We start from the raw sequence: 10,563 nt of genomic DNA on the forward strand, positions 1-10,563 counted from the left end.
ATGTACACTTGGCAAGGGAGGACTTTTATTCCCCTCTCTACAATTGGGAGCTGTGTCTGGGGTGGCCCTCACCTGGCTAAGCCTGCAGTGTCACCTGTAGTGTGGGGATGAGCAGAGTCCCTGCATGGGGACCTGGAGGGTCAGAAGAGACCTCGTAGGTGAAGCTTTTGGAGGTGGAGCTACAACTAGACCAACATGTGAACTTCATCACAAAATGATTATCGATGAGACACTCCAGAGTCCTGGATGATATTAACCACCTACCTCCTGAGCCAGGATGGAACAGAGGACGGACCTGGGGTCTAGGATAACCCAGCATCAGCACTGGGACTCTGACCACCTGCATGACAAGGCCCAGGACTTTTCAGTGGACAGGCCTTCAGGTTCCCTGGAAAATGCAGACAGATTTCACCTCTGAGCTCTGCCATGACCAGGCCAGGAAGCGAGGACAGGACACGGTCTGGAGTGGAGTTGTGGTCCCCAAACTACGAGAGCAACAGGAGGAGTAGAATCCACTGGCTATGCGTGGGATCTACAGGGGCCACCCCTCTCCACTCTGTGTCCCTTGGGTCTGAGCCCTTCTCTGAAACCACAAATCTCCTCAAGCATCACCCTCTGAGCCCTGGCTGATTTGCATACCCAGCAGCTCCCTCCAGCAAGGGGATAAGAGAGGGCTGGGAGGAAACCTGCCCAGCCTTGGGCCTCGGCGAGTAGGATCAGGGAGCCTCCACCATGGTCTGGACCCCTCTCCTCCTCGGCCTCCTCACTCACGGCACAGGTGCTGCACCCAGGCTCACACCCACCTCAGCCCAGGGGTCTAAGGGTGGCCGTGACTCTGAGTTCAGCACCCTGTGGTGGGCAGGATGTTCATGAACCTGCTGCAGGATGAGGGGCTGTGGGGCTTAAATCCCCCCATTGTGCTCACTACCTCTGTCTGAGCCCTGAGGGGCTGCACATGATTAGAGAAATGGGGGTTTCCTCATTTGTTCAGAGGGTCCATCCACTAGCCCATCCCATGGGTCACAGGTGCTGAGATTGATTGGAGTGGGTGCCCTGGGGGCCAACAGAATCCCTGGAGCTAAGTTCTGGTGAGTCAGGTGGGAAGTCACCTGGGAATGGGCCCTTCGTCCTCAAGCCAACCTCTCCTTTCTCTCTTGCAGGCTCTGTGGTCTCCTATGAGCTGACTTAGCCACCCTCAGTGTCAGTGACTCCAGGACAGATGGCGAAGATCATATGTCTGGGAGACAACATTGGAAGAAAGGATGCTCAGTAGTACCTGCAGAAGTCAGGCCAGGCCCCTGTGCTGGTAATTTATGAGGATAACTAGCGGCCCTCAGGGATCCCTGACTGATTCTCTGGCTCCAAATCAAGGAACACGGCCACCGTGACCATCAGCAGGGCCCAGGTCAAGGAGGAGGTTGACTATTACTGTCAGGTGAGGGACAGCAGTAGTAATGCTCACAGTGACACAGGCAGATGGGGAAATGAGACACAAATTCCTTCCCAGTCTGTGTCACACTCTCCTCCAGCCCCAGGAGGACTGTAGACACAGCAATGAGCAGGTCTGGCTCAGGTCCCCTGATATGAGAACCCCAGGCTGTCTTATCATCTCAGTCCTCCAGGCAGGTTCTGCAAAGTGTGGATCAGGAGTGGATTTATGGGTGGCAGGACCAGGATGTACTGGTGTTTTCTGGGTCAGGATGTGAGCTGGAGAATCAGGACCTGTTCTGAAGAACAGAGAGAGGGCAACATATGTCTACTGCTATATGGTCCCTGGATTTCCGTATAGGGGTGAATGGCCACTCCCTGGTCAACTGTCCTGGATCATTCCCATAGACCCTCCCACCGCCAATGATCTCCTGAAGGTCCTCACTCCCATGGCAGACTTGGATTCTGACTGAAGAAAACCAGCATAGTGACACCGTGGTGTCACCTAGATCCCTCTTCAGTCCAGACTCACCCACCGAAACTGGCTGGGGGTCCCTTGTGCTCACAGCTGTGTCCTCACTGGGAATTGCTATTGTCTGCGGAGAACATAAGGGAGACAAGAACCCCATTTCTTCAGTGAGGGTGGTTCATTGGCAGCTGCCTTCCTGATGGAGTCCCTGGACATCAAGCTGATCCGCTTCTCCTCCAACTGCAGGTCCTGCTTCTCCTGAAGCAGCTCAGCCCTGCTGTGGACACAGCATCCCTAAGAGCCCAGTAAACTTAATAAAAGTGATCAGTACTTGTGAATTAGATAAATATATACATCTCTTTGTCGAGAATACCAGGTCATCCAAGTTCAACAAAATATTCTTTATGATCAGCCTTCCTTTATAGATCTATGCACAAAATATAACTTTATGACTTCTCATGAGGTATAAAAGTGATCATCCCACTGAAAGGGATATTTGCAGCAATTTTTTCAAAAACAACTTCACATAGATCACTTTTATGAAGGTCAATTCTCCCAGGATCTACTAACAAGTTCCCTCCATGTTGTAATGAGACCCAGAAGCAAAGGGGTCAGAACTGGCCGGCAGGAGTGGCCAGCGGGGGGGGAGATTCTGAGGGGTGAAGTGTGAGGAGTGGAGGCATCGAGGTGGGAAGGTGGAGAGGAGCCGTGTGTCACACGCTCAGCAGGAATAGCGGAGCACGTGTCTGAGGCACGTGGCCCTCGTCTCATCTTCAATGATCTCTTTAGACCAAACTCTGAGGAGTGAGCACATGGGTCTCCTGTCTGTGCACAGGTATCAGCACAGCGCTTCACACATGATTTCTATGAGCAATGTCTCCAGATTTTGTCAGTGAATTAGCGTCGTCACATCCTCAGCAGTACTAGGTTTGAAAACAAATACATTTCTTCAGGATATTTGGTGAAATCAGCATCTTGCTATCATGACTAAAAATTTTGATGTTTCTGTTCCTACTCTGACAGTTGTCCAAACTCAATGTCCTTGGCCAAGTTGGAAAAGGATCCTGATCCTAACTTGTCAGGAGATGAGCCTGACAGGAGGATTCAACCAGACTTAGGATTTCCCCAACATCCCGCTGACACATGCTCCCATGTTGTCTGCCCTGGAGGGAGCAGAGGGAGCGTCCCCACCTCTGTCCACAAAGAGAATTGGGTTTCACCAGGACACACAGATTCCAACACCATGAAGATCTGAGTGCTCTTCAGAACAAACTCAGGGATGAGGAGTACCTGAATACAGAAGAGAGGGTGGTGACAGGAGGCCCAGGAGGGCTGGGATGAGGGAGGAGGAGGACATGGGGCATGGTGAGGGGGAGGCAGGGAGGGGCTGACAGGTCAGGCTCTGAGGTCAGTCTCCTGGGTTGGAATCTTGACTCACTCCTCTCTGTCTGGGGGACTTTGGGGAAATCATTTAACCTCTCAATGATGGTTTCCTCCTCATCAGACTGGAGGAGAGGTTGACCATAAGCAGAGGGCTGCTGGGGGGTTATTGTGATGTCTGGTTGTAGAGGGTGCATGTCAACACTCACCAAGGGTCTGGCATCTGTTGAGGGCTCAGAAGGAGTCATTCTGTTGAACTAGCTGTACATATAGGATGACATTCATCCTGTAGGCATTTGGTGGCACTGTGGGTTCTGGCTAGGGACTCTAGTAGGTTCAAGTACCCTGGGCTGTGCTCTAGGGCAAAGAGTGTGACTGATGCTTCCTTTGCTGACACTTCTACTGGGTAGAATCAACCCCCAACTCTGAAACCCACAACTGGCCCTTCTTCAGACCCCAGGAAATTACCAGCAGGAGGTCCTTAGGCTCAGGGCTCAGACAAGAGCTCAGACAGAGGGAATGGAGAATACATGTGCATTCAAGGCTCCTCCCTTCTTGAGCTGCAAGAAGAGAGGATAAGACTGGAACTTGGAGAGGCCAATCCAGCTGGGCAGCCTCAGGGCAGAGCTCCTGGAAGCCCCCCACCGTGGACTGAGTTCCCTTCTACCTCTTGCCCCTCATTTTCTCCACAGGTCACAGTGTTCCAGGGCACTCAGGGGTCTCCCTCGCTGACATTTCGCTCCAAGCACAGTCCCCTAGGACATCTATCCAGTCTCGGGACATTGAGCACCATTCTCATATTTTCTCTTTCCAGGTCTCTGTGCTCTGACTGTGCCAACCCAGCCCCCATCTGAATCTGCCTCCCCGGGAGCCTCGGTCAAGTTCACCTGCACCCTGAGCAGTGAGCACAGCACCTACACCATTCACTGTATCAGCAGAGACCAGCGAAGGTTCCTGGGTATGTGATGAAGGTGAACAATGATGGAAACCACAACAAGGGGTATGGCATCCCACACTGCTTCTCAGGCTCCAGCTCTGGGGCCGATCGGTACTTAACCATCTCCATCATCTAGTCTGTGGATGAGGCTGAGTATTACTGTGGTGAGATCCATACAATTGATGGACAAGACTGGTAAGCTACAGCGACACAGACAAAGGGGTGTGAGGTGAGAACCTCCCCTCCCTCTTCCCCACGGGGACTCAGGGTGAGCTGATCCTTGTCCCTCTCCAGGACCCTGAGACCTTTGACCTTCTCCTAGCAAATCTCATCATTCTGCACCTCCTCCTTGAGATCTCACTAGGGTGAAGCAGACACAGGTCAAAAATTAGGTCATTTTGACAAAACAACATTCTGTTGCCTCCACCACAGGCCTGTAGGGATAATTATGGGAGAGAACAGAGCAGCCCAGTCAGAAAAATGACCCTGAGAAAGTGGTTGGCTTGAGATGAGTGTGTCTGCAAGAGCCATTGGGCCCTGTGTTCCCACCACGGGGATCTGCTTGAGAAAGGGACACAGATCTCAGTGTTCCAGGGGAGACCCTGCAGTCATCTGCAACTAATGTCCTGTCTCCAGGTGCACCATGGTGTACATCAGGACTCCTGTCAGGGTTGAGGGTTCAGCAGGAAGCATTTGGCCCTCAGGGGAGGCAGGACGGTGAGACCTGAACCCCACGGTGGGTGCTGAGCTGAGGTACAGTAGGTAATTGGGGTGCATGTTAGGAGGTGTGTCGCAGGACCAACATGGAGCATGGCTTTTTCTTCTCCAACTGACTTAGATTCTCAGCTTATGGTGCCAAGAATGGCTGCACATGCTACCCAAAGAATTTTGTAGGGCCGGGAGAATATCCACTGGTATAGCAGTGGGGCATGGTGGACAGAGGACACTGAGGTGGAAAATATGGTGCCTCCTCGAGTCTCAGCCCTGTGAGTGATCCACCTGAAATACTCTTGGAGAGGGCAGATTTACTGGTCTCATGGATTTCCTCCATAGATTTTTTGGAATCACATGCATTGGGTCAACATGGAGCAACCATATTGACCAAGTAATTCTAGTCCCTGGACAAGGTCAAGTGGGATTTTGGGGCTGAACTCCAGAACATCAGGCTGGTCTACCCCCTTGTCTGTTCTCTGAGATGGAAAGCCCAGGAGCTGCCTATGGAATGGGTGACTCCAAAGTGGGCAGGAGGGGAGGAGGTGGCTGGTCTCCCAGGGAGAGAATGGACAGGGTGCAGGAGGGCAGGAGGAGAGATGGACATCAGGGCTCAGTCCTGCAGGGACATGTGTCAGCCTGTGGTTGGCTGAGTCACCGGGGTCACAGGGCCGTCTCCCATCCTCCCCACTCCAGTAAAGGCTTGATCTCTACAAGGATTTGCAGTGACTTTGTCCCCAACAAGGTCTCCGGTGGGTCCCTCCAGTGGGGAGTTTCCTCCACCGCTTACACTGTAGGAAAGGGAGTCAGGAGGACTGTAGGGAAATAATCCAAACCCCAGTGTGGACCACCCCACATCCATGTCCGCCTGGGCCTTGTGTGCTAACAAATTGGAAGAAGGTCAGCAGTAGCCTCTGATGGACAGACAGTGGGACAAACTGCTAGAAGTGATGACAGAGAATGGAAAAAGGAGGCAGATAAAGACCATCCCCTGTCGTGCTTAGTTGGTGACCAAGCAGTTAGGGAGCTGCCACCACAAAGCCTTGTCAGAGAGGGACCAAGGGACCATTAGAGGCTGTTTCTTATGGTCAAGGTTATGACAGGGGCAGAGTCTCATCAGAGGCCACTGTCAGCTCTTGTCATGTGAAAGTGGCTAATGAATGGTGTGAAGGATAAATGTCCCTTTCTGAGTTGTCCACACCCGTGCACTAGTCTTCACAGATGCCAGGTGATCCTGAGACCTGGAGTAACAGTTTATTTCAAAGATACTTCCTGCTATGGCCTTAGCAGAGTCTCGAGGATGGATGTCATGTAGTGTCATTGTCACAGTTGGGGAATCTCTAAAGCCTGAGGAGCTATTGACAAATCAGTCCAGGGAGAAGCTGAAACAGGTCACAGGACCTGCAAGTGGAGACACGTTGGAGCTGCTGTGGCTGTGAGTGCACAGGGGAGGCCAGGCAGGTGGGCTGGAGTGAGAGTGTGCTAGAAGAGGGGTCCTTCCCCTCTGGCTCATCCTGCATCTCTCACTCTCTACCCTTGTCTCTCTCTGTCTCTCTCTCTGTCTCTGGATTTCTCCTCTTAGTCATGTTCTGTTTAATTCTTCCCTTATGTTTTTATCCTATGCTATTCGATTTATAACTTTTCTCATTGTCTTTTCCTGTCCATTTTGTGTATGTGTGTGTTTGTGTGTGTTTGTCTTTATCCCTTAATGGTCATGAAATAAAAAATAATGACAATGTGTCCGTCACTGTCCTAGGTGTCCTGAGTGTCAACCAGAATCCTGGTCCCTCTCCTGCAGGATGGACTCCTCATTCCCCAGAGGCTGGGATGTCAGCAGCTGCAGCTCCAGAACTTGCTTCTGCTGAAGAGAGCTGGCAAGTGGGGACACTCCCCTTCTGGCGGCAGCCGGCATCCAGTGACCTGTGCCTGTGGTGGGATAGAGGCAGGGCCCTACCCCAGTTGGTAGGACCAGAGCCCCTTCAGTTCTACTGTGGGCCTGGCTGTATCTGCTTCACAGATCAGTGTGCATCGCCGCCCACGTCCACGCCCTTCAACCATTCCTGTCCTTCGGTGTGTTCTCTGGTCCATCTAGAATTCCTACACACTGGTCTCTGAGTGCGAGTTGGCTCCTGGGAAGCTTCACTGGCCACAGGTTTTTTGTTGTTGTTGTTGTTGAGTTTTAATTTACATACAATAAAATCCACATTTAGGGAACAGTTCTGTGAGTTCTGATAAATGCACTCAGAGGTGTAAGCAAGCACTCCCACAATGACAATGTATAACAATTCACTCATTGGCCATAAATTCCCCAGAACCCTTGACAGTCATAGCCTCCAACCCCACTGCACAACTCCTAATCTGTTGTCTGTCCCTATAGTTGGGTCTTTGCAAGAACGTCTTAAAATGAAATCATACTTGGTAGCCTTTTGGTTCTGGCTTCTTTCACTCAGCATAATGCATTTCAGATGTGTCCATGTTGTACATTAAGAGTTCATTCCATTTTCATTGCTGAGTGGAATTCCTTTACATGGGTGACCCACAGTTTGTTTAACCATTCCCCAGTGAAGTGACATTTGGGTTGTTTCCAGTTTCCACTCTTTAGCAATTTCAGTTAAAAACTTTATTACATTTATTATAGGTTTTGTGTAGACATAACTTTTCATGATTCTCAGATAAATACCTGGGAATGGAATTTCTGGGTCATATGGTAGATATTTAGAGAACTTTCTCAGAAACTGCCAAATTCTTTTCCAATGTGGATGCTAGATTTTCCATTTTCATTATCACCAGGCATTTATGAGACCTCCAATTGTTCCACGTCCTCATTAAACTAGACTGCCAGGGTTTTTAAAACCATGTTAATGTGTCTGTAGTGGTATTTCATAATGTTTTTAACTACCATTTCCTTAGTGATTGTGATTTTGAGCTTCGTTTCGGGTTCTTATTTCTCATCTGTGTATTTTATTTGGTAAAGAGATTCACCAAATTTTTGCACATTTTCAAAGTCAGATTCCCCAGGTGACTTGTACTCATCTATGTGTGTGTATTTAGATCAATGTGATTTTATCCCGTGAGTAGGTTCGCATGTCCACCACCATTGTCAATTCCATCTCCACAGGGATCCCTCATGCTGTCCTTTTCTATCAACATCCACCTCCTCCCTCCGAGGTGCCCTTCACTGCCCCTAACCCCTGGAATCCACTAATTGATTCTCCATTTCTAAAATTTTGTCTTTTCAGAAAGGGTATATAGAAGTAAAGAATAGGGGGCCGGCCCCGTGGCTTAGCGGTTAAGTGCGCGTGCTCCACTACTGGTGGCCTGGGTTTGAATCCCCGGCGCGCACCAATGCACCGCTTGTCCGGCCATGCTGAGGCCACGTCCCACATACAGCAACTAGAAGGATGTGCAACTATGACGTATGACTATCTACTGGGGCTTTGGGGAGAAAAAGGAGGAGGATTGGCAATAGATGTTAGCTCAGGGCCGGTCTTCCTCAGAAAAAAGAGGAGGAACTGCATGGATATTAGCTCAGGGTTGATCTTCCTCACAAAAAAACAAAAAATAAACAAACAAAAAAAATTCTTAAATAAAAAATAGAGTCCTATAGTATCTAGCCTTTGAGATTGGCATTTTTCACTCTGCATAATCTGCTGCACACTCATCTTCATCACTGTTGCATTAACGGTTCATTACTTTTCATTGCTGAGTAGTATTCCACAGTCCCAATGTACCAAAGTCTGTTTATCATTCCACTCATTGAAGGATACCTGGATTGTTCTCGTTTTAGGGTTATTATTCATAAAGATGTATGAACATTTGTGTATAGATTCTCTATGAAAATAAGTTTTCATTTTCTGAAATAAATGTCCAAGAGTACAATTGCTGGATTGTATGGTAATCAAAAGTTTGTTTTTTTAAGAAGCTTCCAAACTCATTCCGTAGTATCTGTAACATTTCACATTCCCATGAGGAGGCATGAGTGATTCAGTTTCTCCACATCCTTGCCAGTATTTAGACTTGTCACTATTTTTATTGTAGCCATTCTGATAGGTATGTAGGGATATATCTTTGTGGTTTTCATGTGTGTTTCCCTCATGGCTAATGAGAACATCTTTTCATTTGCTCTTTGCCATCTCTATATCCTCTTCCATGAAATGTTTGTTCTTGTTCATTGCCCAATTTCGGAATGGAGTTATTTTTACATTTATTTTTGAGAGTTTTTAAATTCTCTATACATTAATTGTTCATTGTATATGTGGTTTGCAAATATCTTTTCTCTGTTACTTGTTTTTTCATCCTGTTTAGAAAGTTTTACAAAGTGAAATATGTTAATCTTGATGAGGTTCAATGTATCTTCTTCCTTTTATGTTTGAGGCTTCTGATGTCTTCAAACAATTCTTGTCTAGTCTTCAATCCCAAATATTTTTCCTATGTTTTTTTTTTCCTAAAAGATAAAAAAGGAATTTCCTGAGAGGTATGTGAGCAATTTATCTGTATGTGATCATGAAATCATGCCTCAATACAACAGCATGACCACTGTCCCTACAAGCTCATCCTTCAATCACTGCCCAGCCCCCTCCCAGGGATGATCCATCACTAGACAGCATGACTGAGGGGTTCCCCCCAAGCACAGAGAGGAAGTCCAGGGCACAGACTGAGGTTTGTGTGCATGCCCTGGGGGCAGGGTGCACGCTTTCTAACTCAACACCAGAGAGAGCTCTGAGTACTCAGGTACAGACTTTGGGAATATGGCCCATTTTGACAGCCAGCTTTAAGCTGAGACTTTTCTGCTCAGCAGAAGACCTAAGAAGGCCAGAAGAAGGAAGGAAGTAGATTTACACTTCTTCAGAGAAAAAGAGAGGCCCTGAGGCACACCCCCAGCTGTGGGCTCAGAGGCAGAGCTCTGGGGTGTCTCCACCATGGCCTGGACCCCTCTCCCGCTCACCCTCCTCACTCTCTGCACAGGTGCTGCCCCTCAGGGCTCAGCCCCCAAAGAAACCAGGGAGCAGCCTGGGCCTGACATTCAGCTCTGCAGAGGGGAGGCTCCAGGGCGTGTGAACTCTGAGAAAGAGACCCTCATCCTCACACTAACCCCTCCTCTCCTCTCTTGCAGGTTCTGTGGTCTCCTCTGAGCCTGAAGTGTCCATCGACTTGGGACAGACAGCCAGGATCACCTGCCAAGGAGGCAGCTTTGGGAGCTATTCTGCCAGCAGGTACCAGCAAATGCCAGGCCAGGCCCCTGTATTGGTCGCCTGTAGTAATAACTACCAGCCCACAGGGATCCCTGGCAGATTATCAGGCTCCTACTCAGGGATCACAGCCACCCTGACCATCAGCGGAGCCCAGAGAGAGGATGAGGCTGACTATTACTGTCAGTCATTGGACAGCAGTGCTAATGCTCACAGTGACACAGGCTGATGGGCAAGTGAGACACAAATCCCCTTCTCATCTGTGCCACACTCTCCTCCAGCCCCAGGAAGACTGTAGACAAAGCAATGAGCAAGTCTGGCCTAGGTCTCCAGATCTGAGATCCCCCAGCTGCCCTCTCCTCCCAGTCCTCCAGGCAGGCTCTGCAGTGGGTGCATCAGGACTGGATTTAGGGTGGTAGGACCAGGATGTACTGGTGTTTTCTGTGCAA

General features: G+C 49.3%; 1 gene segment (V, D, J or C); it reads left to right on the forward strand.

The window, feature by feature from the left end:
• The first annotated feature begins 9,844 nt into the window (after positions 1–9,844).
• On the forward strand, positions 9,845–10,343 carry LOC131398399 (immunoglobulin lambda variable 3-19-like). The segment is given in 2 exon segments: positions 9,845–9,890; positions 10,039–10,343. Coding segments are annotated over 2 exon segments (351 nt in total).
• The last annotated feature ends 220 nt before the right edge of the window (positions 10,344–10,563 follow it).

This window comes from Diceros bicornis, chromosome 35 (genome assembly GCF_020826845.1).
Source record: "Diceros bicornis minor isolate mBicDic1 chromosome 35, mDicBic1.mat.cur, whole genome shotgun sequence".
NCBI lineage: Eukaryota > Metazoa > Chordata > Mammalia > Perissodactyla > Rhinocerotidae > Diceros > Diceros bicornis.